This window comes from Ornithorhynchus anatinus, chromosome 2 (genome assembly GCF_004115215.2).
Source record: "Ornithorhynchus anatinus isolate Pmale09 chromosome 2, mOrnAna1.pri.v4, whole genome shotgun sequence".
NCBI classification, from domain to species: Eukaryota; Metazoa; Chordata; class Mammalia; order Monotremata; family Ornithorhynchidae; genus Ornithorhynchus; species Ornithorhynchus anatinus.
In genome coordinates, this window is record NC_041729.1 from 139,185,543 (window position 1) to 139,199,823 (window position 14,281).

General features: G+C 45.3%; 1 protein-coding gene and 1 pseudogene across 5 annotated transcripts in view; both read left to right on the plus strand.

The window, feature by feature from the left end:
• The window catches only part of LOC103169427 (RING finger protein 112-like), a 45,829-nt gene extending 35,005 nt beyond the window's left edge, over positions 1 to 10,824 (plus strand). For 3 of the 5 annotated variants that reach the window (XR_003757013.1, XR_005659791.1, XR_005659790.1), the window contains 3 exons: positions 3,615 to 3,668; positions 8,430 to 8,513; positions 9,235 to 10,824. Coding sequence is in view for 2 of the 5 variants with exons in the window: in XM_029058679.1 (XP_028914512.1) it covers positions 3,615 to 3,634 (20 nt within the window). In the remaining 3 variants the exon portion in view is untranslated. Of the gene's footprint in view, positions 1 to 3,614; positions 3,669 to 8,429; positions 8,921 to 9,234 lie in introns of those variants that run through there. The other 2 variants (XM_029058679.1, XM_029058676.1) reach the window with 2 other exon arrangements.
• Positions 10,825 to 12,056: 1,232 nt separating this feature from the next.
• Positions 12,057 to 12,173, plus strand: LOC114809489 (annotated as a pseudogene).
• The last annotated feature ends 2,108 nt before the right edge of the window (positions 12,174 to 14,281 follow it).

Consider the following 14,281-nt stretch of genomic DNA (forward strand, 5'->3'; position numbering starts at 1 on the left):
GAAAGTAGGCTGATACAGTAAATAAGGTAGGATAGGCTAAGTGACTGGAATAATCTTGGCTCAGTGGGAAGAGCACGGGCTTTGGAGTCAGAGGTCATGAGTTTGAATCCCAGCTCTGCCACTTATCAGCTGTGTGACTGTGGGCAAGTCACTTAACTTATTTGTGCCTCAGTTACCTCATCTGTAAAATGGGGATTAAGACTGTGAGCCCTATGTGGGACAACCTGATTCCCCTGTGTCTACCCCAGCGCTTAGAACAGTGCTCTGCACATAATAATAATAATAATGTTGGTATTTGTTAAGCGCTTACTATGTGCCGAGCACTGTTCTAAGCGCTGGGGTAGACATAGGGGAATCAGGTTGTCCCACGTGGGGCTCACAGTCTTAATCCCCATTTTACAGATGAGGGAACTGAGGCACAGAGAAGTTAAGTGACTTGCCCACAGTCACACAGCCAACAAGTGGCAGAGCTGGGATTCGAACTCATGAGCCCTGACTCCAAAGCCCATGCTCTTTCCACTGAGCCACGCTGCTTCTCCAAGCGCTTAACAAATGCCAACATTATTATTATTATTATAATGTGAATACAATTTGGATGGAGATGAAAGAGCAGATTTCATTGATTCTGTGAAGGTCAAACCTACAGGATTTAGTGATGGATAGAATATGTGGGTTAAATGAGAGAGAGGAGTCAGGGTTAATGCCAAGGTTAAGGGTTTGTGAAACAGGAAGGTTGGTGGTGCTGCCTACAGTGATGGGAAAGTCGGGTGGAGGACATTCATTCATTCAATCGTATTTATTGAGCGCTTACTGAGTGCAGAGCACTGTACTAAGTGCTTGGAAAGTACAATACAGCAATAAAGGGAGAAAATCCCTGCCCACAGCAAACTCACAGTCTAGGGCAGGAGAGACAGACATCAATAAAAGTAAACAGGCATCAATGTAAATAAATGAAATTACAGGTATATACATATGTGTTGTGGGATGGGGAAAGGAGGGGAGAGCAAAGGGAGCAAGGCAGGGTGACACAGAAGAGAGTGGGAGATGAGGAAAAGTGGGGCTTAATCTGGGAAGGTCTTTTGGAGGAGATGTGCCTTCAGGCCTTGAAGGCAGGGAGAGTAATTGTCTGGCAGGTTTGAGGAAGGAGGGCATTCCAGGCTAGAAGTAGGACATGGGCCAGGGATAGGCTGCCAGACAGGTGAGAACAAGGCACTGTGAGAAGGTTAGCACCAAGGGAGCAAAGTGTCCAGGCGGGGTTGTAGAAGGAGAGAAGGGAGGTGAGGTAGGAAGTGGCAAGGTGATGGAGAGCTTTAAAGCCAATAGTGAGGAGTTCTTGTTTGATACAGAGGTGGATAGGCAACCACTGGAGATTTTTGAGGAGAGGGGTGATGAGCCCTGAACATTTCCGTAGACAGATAATCCGGGTAGTGGAGTGAAGTATGGAATGGAGTGCGGAGAGGCAGGAGGTTGGGCGGTCAGAAAGGAGGCTGATGCAGTAATCTGGGTGGGATAGGATGAGTGATTGTACTAATGTGGTAGCAATTTGGATGGAGAGGAAAGAGTGGATCTTAGCGATGTTGTGAAGGTGAGACAGACAGGATTTGGTGATGGATTGGATTTGTGGGTCGAATGAGAGCGCAGAGTCAAGGATGATACCAAGATTACGGGTTTGTGAGACGGGAAGGAAGGTTGTGCCGCCTACAGTAATAGGAAAGTTCGGGAGAGGACAAGGTTTGGGAGGGAAGATAAGGAGCTATGTTTGGACATGTTAAATTTGAGGTGACAGGAGAACATCCAAGTAGAGATGTCTTGAAGGCAGGAGGAGATGCAAGCCTATAGAGAGGGAGAGAGATCAGGGAGGAGGTGTAGATTTGGGTGTCATCTGCACAGAGATGGTAGTTGAAGCCGTGGGAGTGAATGAGTTCTTCAAGGGAATGAGTGTAGATGGAGAATAGAAGGGGACCAAGAACTGAACCTTGAGGGACCCCCTATAGTTAGGGGATGGGAGGAGGAGAAGGAGCCTGCGAAGGAGACTGAGAATGATCTTTCTGCAGAAAGGGAGAGAAATCAGGGCTGAAGATGTAAATTTGGGTAGCATCCACATAGAGATAGTAGTTGAAGCCATGTGAGCGAATGAGTTCTCCAAGGGAGTGAGTGTAGATGGATCGGTCCCTTCTCCACCAGACAAAAAATGATATTTATTGAGCACTTACTGTATTCAGAGTCCAGTACTATAAACTTTTGGAGAGTTTATAGACTTGATTCCTTCCCTCAAGGAGCCTTCAATCTAGTGGGAGAGACAGACGCTGAAATGAATGACAAATAGGAGGAAGAAATTGACACCAAAAATATGCACATAAAGGCTATAAAGTGTGGGAGGGTCTGAGTCTCCAAGCGCTTAGATCACTTGGATATACTGAAGTGACAGTAGGGGGAAATAAGGTGAGGAAATGAAAAGTAAATCAGGAAGGCCTACCTGGAGGAAATGTGATTTCAGAAGGGTTTTGAGATGGAGAGAGCAAGGGGAGTAAGTTACAGGCAGAAGGGAGGGTGTGATCAAGAGATCAGCAGTGGGAGAGATAAGGACAAGTCACAGTAGCCAATCAGTCAATCAATCAATCATATCTGTTGAGCATTTACTGTGTGCAGAGCATTACACTAAGCACTTGGAGGAGGGTACGCTATGACATATAACAGACATATAGTAATAATTATTATTACGGTATTTGTTAAGCGCTTACTATGCCAGGCACTGTACTAAGTGCTATGGTGAATACATGCAAATCGGGTTGGACACAGTCCCTGTCCCACGTGGGGCTCACAATCTTAATCCCCTTTTTACAGATGAGGTAAATAAGGCATGGAGAAGTGAAGTGACTTACCCAAGGTCACACGGTAGAAATGTGGCAGAGCCAAGATTAGAACCTGTGACCTTCTGACTCCCAGGTCCATACTCTATCCACTACTGACCACAGCAAATTCACAGACTAGAGGACTTTACAGTCCAAAAGGACTTTGGCTGGGATCTTTTCAGTAACGTAGTAGTAAGGTGGCTTGGTAGTTGTTGCAGATGACTGTAGTTAGTGCAGGGCTTCTGTTTTTGAAGCTGGTAATGGTATTGGCATCTTTGAGAAAGTAACATTTTAATAAATGAGAAGCATGCTGCACAGTGGAAAGAGCATGGGCCTGGGCATCAGAGAACTTCAGTTCAAATCTCAGTTCTGCCAATTAGCTGTTATGTGACCTTAGGTAAGTCTCTTAGCATCTCTGCACCTCAATTTTCTCAACTGTAAAATAAGAATTTAATCCCTGTTCTCCCTCCTATTTAGACTGTGAGATCAATGTGGGTCAGGGACTCTTTCTAACCTCATTAAGTTGTGTCTACCCCAGTGGTTAGAACACCACTTGACAAATAGCCAGAGCTTAATAAAGCCATAATGATAATAATAACAAAGTGGGCATTTTACCTTAAGTGAATTTTAAGGTTTGCCCAAACATGTGTTTTTTCCCTATCAAATGGACCATCTGTGTGACCTGAAATAAAACTTAATGAAAGAGATGGCAGACATAGTAGACATTGATTAATCTTCTTGTTACTTCCTATTCTTTCCTAGAGGGTGGCAGAAGACCTTAATAAAAGAGAATGTCTCCTTGGATCTCCAGTAGAGGTAATTTATTTTTCTCTCTCCACTTTGGCAATAGCTGAGAATGAAAGAATGACTGGCCCCTAGCCTTGGGTGACTTCCCCCAACTCACCACTCAGTCTCCATTCCTTGTATAGCTGAAAGCTACAGGACTAAGTCCAAGCACCAACCTAAATTTCATCACTTTAGGATCAATCTCTGGGTCAATGCTTGACTATTGTCAGATGGAATTTTCATTACTAAGTGACTCTTTCCCATGAACCTTAATGGTTCTTGGAAACCTTCGGTTGGCCCATGCCCATTTTGACAATTCTGGGAAGCAGTATGGACTAATGGAAAGCCGTAGCCTGGGAGTCAGAGGAACTAGGTTCTAATTCCAGCTCCACCACATACCTACCATGTGACATTGTCACTCTTCATATGCCTCCTGCCACTCTGATTGCTCCTTAAACATCTGTGCCCTTTCAGCTACTCAGAGCGAATGTTCTCTCCCCTCCCCTGCACCTCAGCCAGGGTCCGTCCTGGGCACCCTACTTTGCTTGATCAACATTGGTTCAAGGGGCTCACAGATATATCTGTAAGAAGCAGCATGGCTCAATGGAAAGAGCACGGGCTTGGGAGTCAGAAGTCATGACAGCGTGGCAGATATATCTGTGAGAAGCAGCGTGGCTCAGTGAGAAGGGCACGGGCTTGGGAGTCAGAAGTCGTGACAGCGTGGCTCAGTGGAAAGAGCATGGGCTTGGGAGTCAGGGGTCATGAGTTCAAATCCAGGCTCTGCCACTTGTCAGCTGTGTGACTGTGGGCAAGTCACTTCACTTCTCTGTGCCTCAGTTATCTCATCTGTGGATTAAGACTGTAAAATGTGGATTAAGACTGTGAGCCTCACGTGGGACAACCTGATTACCCTGTATCTACCCCAGCACTTAGAACAGTGCTCTGCACATAGTAAGCGCTTAACAAATACCAACATTATTATTAATCCCATCTCCGCTGCATGTCAGCTGTGTGACTTTGGACAAGTCACATCATTCTCTGGGTCTCAGTTCCCTCATCTGTAAAATGGGGATTAAGACTTTGAGCCCCACATGGGGCAACCTAATCACCTTGTATCCCCCCAGTGCTTAGAATAGTGCCTTGCACATAGTAAGCGCTTAATATAGTCCTCTGTATTGAAATGACTCCCAAGTCTATTTCTGGCACATTGCATTCTACCTGGAAATCATGCCATACCATCCAGCACTTAGTCCAGTTCCTGGCATATAGAAAGCCCTGTGAGCCGGTCTCCTAGACTGTGAGCCCATTGTTGGGTAGGGATTGCCTCTATTTGTTGCAAAATTGTACTTGCCAAGTGCTTAGCACAGTGCTCTGCACACAATAAGCATTCAATAAATACAATTGAATGAATGAACAAATACCATAATAATTATTATTATTACCTCATTGGTCCTCTAACACTCTCCCTGCTGACCATCTCCTCCTCATATTTGAGGATACGCCAAACCTGTCCTGTGACACACGTATCTAGTAAATTAATAAATCCTCAAGGCTTTGTTTGTGCTGGACCTTAGCGGAGCTCAACTCCAGGATCTGTCTAGCCCCAGCAGCTTTGGCCAGAGCCTTATCTCTTAGGGCAGACAAGATGTGTGGCAAAGGGAGTGCTGAAATGGTCTGTGAAAGGTACTGGAAGTGCCAGCGGCCATCAGAGACCGGAGCCAGTAAAGAGGCATAGCTACACAAAGGATTTCTTTTCTTAAAACTTCCCACCTCTCAAGTCTTCCTGCCAAAAAGGAACCCAGCAAAGAGAGAAGTGACAAAATTAAGCCCGGGCCTGGGAGTCTGAGGACCTGGGTTATAATCCTGACCCTGCCTTTTGCCTGGGTGACTTTGGGAAAGTCACTTAACTGCCTCAATTTCCTCGACTGTAAAATGGGGATTCAATACCTATTCTCCCTCCTACTTAGACTGTGAGCCCCATGTGGAACAGGGACAGTGTTCGACCTGACCAACACCCAGAACTTAGAACAGAGCTTGATACATAGTAAGTGTTTAACAAATGCCATAATTATTACTGTCAGTTTCCAGTGCTCCAGCCCCTCTCTAAATTCAAGAGAAACTCTCTGAGCCCTGCTCCTTTCTCCTGCACACTAAGCTCCAGTCTTCCCTCAAACTCTAGTGGCACTTCATTGTAGGTCTCCTACTGATGGGGTTAGGGAAATGAGCCTCAGTTTCTCTCATTCCTGTCCAACCACAACAAAGGGTAACAAGAACATAAGCTTTGTTAAATGAGGAGATCTACTCTCAGCCCCATTTTTGTTTGCTTTTTTGGTATTTGTGAAGCTCTTGCTATGTGCTATGCACTGTAGTACCTCCTGGGGTAGGTACAAGAAAATCGGGTAGGACAGAGTCCCTGTCCCACATGAAGCTCACAGTCTTAATCCCCATTTTACAGATGAGGTAACTGGGCACAGAGGGGTTAAGTGACTTGCTTAAGGTCACACTGCAGACAAGTGGCGAAGCAGGGATTAGAACCCAGGTCTTCTGACTCCTGGGCCCATGCTTTTTCCAATAGGTTTCTCTGCTTCTCATTTCCTTGCAAGGAAAGAGTAGATGAGAGCTAGCTGGCTGAGGCACATTGGGCCTTACTTGCCAAGCCCCTAATTGTCCATCACTTTCCTCTTCCTTCTTCTTGCCCCATCTACATTTTACCTATCTGTACCCTCTTCTTTCACTCCCTCTTTATTAAATGGTACATCACTACTGAGAGGTTTTTAATTTCGCATTTCCCCTCTCAGAAGTCTTCTCAACCTACCACATCATTCTCACAAGCCAAACAAGCCAAGTGGAGAGACAGAGGAAGGGATTGTAAAAGACAGACATTAGCATTTGAATACAGGGAAGTCAATGGAAGTCATAAGTAGTCGCAGTGAGGACCATTTCCTATATTGAGGACACTATGGGCACATTCATTCCAGACTAGAGGGGCTGAGGGATTTGGAAGAGAAGACTTGGAGGGAACATAAGTAAAATAAGATCATAAGCATTTCAACCTGAATCACACTCATGAACCATTTAATCTAGTAGTAGAGTTGCCCTTTGGTTCTACGGTACCAGTAAGCCCTCAATAAATACAAATGAGTGAATGAATGAACACTGACCTAGTCCAGCACTCTTTCTCCAACAAAGGCATGCACCACAGAACATTTGGAAGCCCAGTGTGATTGCTGTCTTCCAGGGTAGCCACCAGACAGGTCCTTAAAAAAATCAGAAGAGAGAAGGGTGATTGGAAAAAGGGAACGAGGATGAGAATAAGGGAGTGTTCTCGACTCATCTCTTTCATTCAACCGACATATTCAATCGGTCACCAAATCCTGTCACTTCAACCTTTACAACACTGCTAAAATCTGCCCTTTCGTCTCCATCTAAACTGCTACTATACTGATCCAAGCACTTATCGTATCCCACCTTGACTTCTACATCTGCTTCCCCACTGATCTCCCAGCCTTCTGTCGCTCCCCACTCCAGTCCATACTTCATTCTGCTATGTGGATCATTTTTGTAAAACAATGTTCTGTCCATGTCTCCCCACTCCTCCAGAGGCTCCAATGGTTGCCCATCCACCTCCGCATCAAACGGAAACTCTTTACCATTGGCTGTAAAACACTACCAGGAGGGCTTAGTGGAACAAACCCAGGCTTGGGAGTCAGAGGATGTGGGTTCTAATCCCAGTTCTGCCACTTGTGTGCTGTGTGACCTTAGGCAAACCACTTCACTTCTCTGTGCCTCAGTTACCTCATCTGTAAAATGGGGATTAAGACTGGGAGTCCCACATGGGACCACCTGATTGCCTTGTATCTACCCCAGTGCTTAGAACAGTGCTTGACACATAGTAAGTGTTTAACAAATACCAGAAGTATTAATATATTATCTTTCCCCACCGATCTACAACAGCTTAGCCCACACACTTCCCTCCTCTAGTGCCAGCTTGCTTACTGTTCCCCAATTTCATCTATCTTGTTGTTGACTCTCTTCCCACATCTTCCTTCTGACCTGGGTCACCCTCCCTCTCCATATATGTCAGGCCACCTTGCTCCCCACCTCTGATGCCTTATTAAAGTCACATCTCCTCCAAGAGGTCTTCCCTGATGAAGTTGTCCTCTCAACATCTCCTTCTCCTTTCTCTATCATCTCTGCACTTTCACCTGCAACTTTGGGCGTTTGATATTAACTCTACCCTTAACCCCAAGGCACTAATATTTATCTCTATAAATTCTATATTTTAAATTATTTATTTACATTAATGTCTGTCTCCCCCTCTAGACTGTAAGTTCATTGTGGGCAGGAAATGTGACTATTAACTCTGTTGTATTATACTCTCCCAAGTGTTCAGCACAGAGATCTGCATAAAGTAAGCACTTAATAATAGCGTGGATTGATTGATTAATTGAATGAAGACTCCCAGGAACCTGAAGAAGGGGTGTGGTTTGAAGGTGCAGAGAAGGAGGTGGAATTCTGATTTAGAAGTGAGGGAGAGAGAGGGGTGAGAAAGAGGGAAGAATTTCCCCCAAGAAAGTCAATGAAGGGTTATATTAAAGGGTTGGAAGAGAGCTAGAGGAGGGAGTTGAATCTGTTCGAATCTAAAGATTCTGCTAGAGCGGCCTGGTGTGGTTGGTGTAGATCAGGCTGCAGAGTGTCCCAGAATTTGCCTGCCTCTCCAGTTTCTCACCCTCAGGCCCCCACGTTACCATCAGAATCCGAGATTCACTGGTCTCTGTTGCCCTGATACAGATGAGAAGAGTTATCGAGAGATTAAAGAAGGAGCTAGAGATGGACAGAATCCTAAAGAAGTTTCAGGCATTTCTTGATGAAAAGGTTTGTGCCCATGTATTAAATGCCTTCAAAACCAGGATGAAATTCCGTGGCCCGAAGTCCAAGGTGGAGGGAAGGTGGAAAAAAGGCATGTGAGCACTTCAACAAGTGTCCAAGAACCCTGGTCTGACTGACTTCCAGTTACTGGACCTGGGTGAGCTTCTGCTGCTTTAATGTCCAGTGATTGCCCTGAGAAAAATCCAGGCCTGAAGACTCTTCTTCAGCCATTTCATCCCAGAAAACAGTTCTCTAACTTTTTCTCAAAGAAAAGCTCAAACTCCATTCTTCTCCCCAACCCCAAACCTTTGACTCCACTGCCCCTTTTCTCTTCTCCTTAGCCCTGGAGTTAGGGAACAGTTTACCTGGATAAAAATGTGTGTGTTGGGTGGGGAGAGAGCCGGGGGGTGGGGTGCCTGAGGGGTGTGCCTGGAGGTGTATAAGTATTGACAAGTGAAATGTAATGTGAGATGACAGCATGATGGAATGCAGTTTCACTTTTGCTCCTCCTCACAATGTTCCTCATCATGTCCTATTCCCTCTGATCCTGCACTATCCATCATCACCATCTCTGTCCAGCTAGAAACGGATCCTGGGATGAATGGAGAATTGTGCCCCTAGAAGCCCATACTACTTGGCACTGTCTCAACAGCCAAGGGAGCTTAGCGGGATCTAACGAGCTGGCTGGGTGTTACCTCTATGACACACTCTGGTCTCTTCAACACAGGTGTCTTCTCTTGGCTGGTTCAATGTGGATCTTCCCAGGTTGGAGAGAGATGTCCGAAGGGAGTGTGCTACCCTTCTGAAGAGATTTACAGCTTCTCTGCAAGGGATAGAGGCAGGGCAAGAGCTTCAGAGGGAGCTAGAGATCAAATTGGAGGAAGCTGTGGCAACCTTCCTGAAACAAGTCAGGGGCCGATTTTCAAATAAAATCAGAGCTGCCAAAAATAACTTACAGAAATTTCTAAGGGAAGCATTGCTAAGGATAGAGAGATTCCTGCCAGAACCTGTAAGGAAAATTGGGCAAACACTGAAAGATATTTTGAAGGAAATCAAATGGATAGTATGTGTATTGGTTGTTGTGATTTTGATTTTCAAAGGGTTGCAGCCTTTGGGATGTCCAGCATTGTGGCTTTTTGTATGTGTAGGGTGGTTAGTAGCTGTGAGATATACTTATAGGGTTTCTGGGCAATAGCATTTCAAAAAGGATTTGTACTGGCATCCTCCACACTAGTCACTGCTGCCCTTATGTCTAATCCGCAAACAGAAGGGGCACGTAAATCTGCTGAGAAATTTAAAACTTGCACGCAACACAGTAAGATGCTGAACTGGAATTCAATAAAGATTCACTAAACTCAGAAGTATCCGAGCAAGCCTCAGCCAACCCCTGAGCCCTGATTTGCTCACCCACACTATAAGATGATGAATCGGGGTTCGGTAAACTCAGAGGTATTTGAGCGAGCCTCAGCCAATCCCTGAGCCCTATATACTGCACTATAAGATGTTGAACCAGTATGCGGTAAAGATTCGGTAAACCCAGAGGTATCCAAATGGGCATCAGCCAATCCCTGAGCCCTGGGTTGCTTATGTCCCAGCTCATGCGTAGAACGAGTTACCTTGAACGGAACTCGAACTTTACAGTCGAGGGAGTGTTGATAATTAGATGTAAATAAGAAATTCTGCCTTCCTTTAGGATAATGAGAACCTGCAGGTGGGACTTCCTGAAGTCTCCATTGGCTCCATGGCAACCTGCCAATCACTAATCCCAGAAAATGATTGAAGTTCACCCTAGAGTTGTAACCTTTAAAAAGCACCCACTAACAATAAAGAGGCTCTTTCTCTTGGTGATTCCTTTAGGGTGAACCTCAAGACTTGCTCATATCTGGGCCTTTCTCCTGGTGAGTGCTTTTTGGGTAAACCTAGAGACTGGCCATGCCTGTCTCTTCTGGGTCTGTGTAACTTCACTTTGTTGCGCCAAGTAGGACTATCTCCCACGGGGGCCAAGAACCCTGTCTTGAGACAGGCAGATGATCTGGAGATGCAAGAGAAACTTCCCTAAAAATTTCCATAACAGGCCTTTGGGGTGGCTGAAAAAAAAATGGCTTGATGTGATTTCTTGTCTGGTTTTTCAACTCACACGTAGGTAAAGAGGAACAGAGAAGAGGGCTCCCTTTACCATTCTCCCCCTCCCCCTCACACACGCACCGCTTTTAGCTTAACCTGAAAAGCAGAAAACCTGACTCTCCTCTAATTCTCTGGATCCTTGGTGATTCATTCATTTAATCCTATTTATTGAGCACTTACTGTTTGCAGAGCACTGTACTAAGCACTTGGAAAATACAATTCAGCAACAAATAGAGACAATCCTGCCCACAGTGAGCTCACCCTTCACCTTGGCCTTTAATAATAATAATAATAATTATGGCATTTGTTAAGCACTTACTATGTGCAAAGTACCATTCTAAGTACTGGGGGGGATACAAGGTGATCAGGTTGTCCCACATGGGGCTCACAGTCTTCATCCCATTTTACAGATGAGGTAAATGAGGCATAGAGAAGTGAAGTGACTCGCCCAAAGTCACACAGCTGACAAGTGGCAGAGCTGGGATTAGAACCCATGACCTCTGAATCCCAAGCCCGTGCTCTTTCCACTGAGCCACACTGCTTCCCTTAGTTTCCTTTAGCTTCCCCGTTTGCACATAGGGGATGGTGTCTTTCTCCCATTCCCCACCTGCCTGTGCAAACAAATACTTTCGAAGTCACTCAAGTCAAATTTCAAAATAAAATGCTAGCTTCAAATCCCCTTTAACTGGTGTTTGAGTCAGCTACCTTTTGGTAGCCATCCTTCAGTTTGAAAGGTTAGACTGCATACATGAGCATGAGTGTGAAGAGTGCAGTTTGCACCTTACATTGACAACTTGTTAATGTCCTTCGGCATATCACTTCCTGTCATCCCAACCAGCCAGATTGAGAGGTTCCATGCAAAGATCCACCCACAGAGGCCCCAGGAGAGACCCCTTCTAATTACGGAACATAAAATAACTGTAATTGATAGATTAGGATAATTAGGCAGAAGAAGCTCGATGTAATGGTCAACAAATATAGAATAAAAAGCTGTGGAAAATGCCTGTCACTGCTTCTCACTGTTACCCGAAAGGACAGCCAAGACAGACCAGGCAGAAGAAGACTTTTTGGCCGGGGATGTCCGTGCCGGTCTTGAACCCTTAGTCGGACCGAATATTGATTTGGGACTAATCATCCCGCAGTAAGAAAGTCTCAATGCCCCTGGGTCGAGGCCTTAAATAATGTCAGAGAGCTCATTGCCCCTAGGTTGACGGCTTCTCAGAAGCAGGATCTGTTGATGTTCTTATCTATGTTAATAAATATTTTCTTACTGTGATGGTGAATATTGTGGTTTATTACGTCGGTAAAGCTGTCATGAACCCCCACCACCCTTTCCTTAATTGACTCTATTGGGACGTTACAGGGTGTTTTCCAAAGACAACCCCAGAGCATTGGCCTGGGAGTCAGAAGGTCATGGCTTCTAATGGACTGTATGAAAGGAAAGAACGCTAACACTCCCCATGAGAAGGATGGAAGAGGCCCTACAACACATATTGGTTAAGGCACTGCAACCTGCTACATGACATCCAACCAAGTTTTCCTCTAGACTGTGAGCTCATTCTGGCCAGGGATTTTCTCTCTTCATTGCTGTATTGTACTTTCCCAAGCGCTTAGTACAGTGCTCTGCAAACAGTAAGCGCTCCATAAATATGATTGAATGAATAATCCCAGCTTTGCCACTTGACTGATATGTGACGTTGGGCAAGTCACTTGGCTTCTCTATGCCTCAATTACCTCATCTGTAAAATGGAGATTGAGACTGGGTTCCCATGGTGGGACAAGGGACTATGTCCAACCCGATTTGCTTGTATCCACCCAGCGCTTAACCCAGTGCCTGGCACATAGTAAGAGCTTAACAAATACCTCAGTTCTTATTATTATTATCTCTCTTGTATATATTCATTCATTCATTCATATTTATTGATTACTTACTTTGTGCAGAGCAGTATACTAATCAACTGGGTAAGTGTAATACAGCAATAAAGAGAGACAATACCGGCCCACAATGAGCTCACAGTCTAGGGGGCAGGGAGATAGACATCAATGCAAGTAAACAGGCATCAATATAAATAAATAAAATTACAGATATATACATAAGTGCTGTAGAGACAGGGAGGGGGAGAAAGCAAAGGAAGCAAGCAGGGTGATGCAGAAGGGTGTGAGAGATGAGGAAAAGTGGGGCTTAGTCTGGGAAGACCTCTTGGAGAAGATGAAAGCTTTGAAGGGTCGGGGAGAGTAAATGCCTGGCGGGTTTGAGAAGAGAGGGCTTCCAGGCCAGAGGCAGGATGTGGGCCAGGGGTCAGTGGTGAGACAAGCGAGATGAAGGCACAGTGAGAAGTTTGCACCAGAGGAGTAAAGTGTGCGGGCTGGATTGTAGAAAGAGAGAAGAGAGGTAAAGTAGGAGGGGGCAAGGTGATGGCAAGCTTTGAAGCCAAGAGTGAGGAGTCTTTGTTTGATACAGAGGTGGATAGGCAACCACTCGAGATTTTTGAGGAGGGGAATGACATGCCCTGAATGTTTCTGTAGACAGATAATCTGGCAGTGGAGTATGTCCTGGAGTGGGGAGAGACAGGAGGTTGGGAAGTCAGAAAGGAGCCTGATGCAGTAATCTAGGCCGGATAGGATGAGTGATTGTACTAACGGGGTAGCGGTTTGGATGGAAAGGAAAGGACAGATTTTAGCAATGTTGTGATATGTGCGTACTGTTCACATAAAAATTCAGATGGGCATTTTTTCAGACCCCTTGCAACTCATGCGAACGTAGCTTAGACTCCAGTAGTTAGGAGGAGAAATGGAAATCCAACTAGCACCAGCAGGATTTGCCCTTGAGTTGTTTTTGCATTAGTGGTGATGGTCTGCATTCATTCATTCCTTCAATAGTATTTATTGAGTGCTTACTGTGTGCTGAACACTGTACTAAGCGCTTGAAGTATACAATTTGGCAACAGATAGAGACAATCCCTGCCCAATAACGGGCTCACAGTATAAATGGGGTAGACAGATAACAAAGAAATAGTTTGGTCTGCATCCATCCTTACTCTCCTGCTCTATGTCCCCTGGGCCCATTGGCTTGTGTTGCATGACATCTGGTGGGGGGGGGGGGGGGGGGAATCAGGAGCTACCTCTGGTCACAGAGCAGAATACCTTTGAGACTCAGCAATAGCAGAGACCATGGTGACCTCATGGTGATGAAGACTAGGTCCAACCTGATTAAATTGTATCTACCCTAGAGCTTAGGACAGTGCTTAACACGTAGTTAACTACGTAAAATGGCCTAGGGAATAGACCACAGGCCTGGGGGTCAGAAGGTCGTGGGCTCTAATCCCAGCTCTGCCACTTGTCTGCTGTGTAACCTTGGGCAAGTTACTTAACTTCTCTGGGTCTCAGTTACCTCACCTGTAAAATGGGAATTAAGACTGTGAGCCCCATGTGGGACATGGACTGTGTCCAACCTGATTACCTTGTGTCTGCCCCAACCCTGAGAACACTGCCTTAACAAATACCATTAAAAAAATACCATGTTTATATTTATTATCGAGCCATCTTTGAGCAGGTTCCCAGATTTGTTTAGTCAATATTTGGAGGCTATCTTCTAAATTTTTGCCAAAACCCCCAAAAGAACCAAAAACCCAACCCCCCTCCCTCCCCAA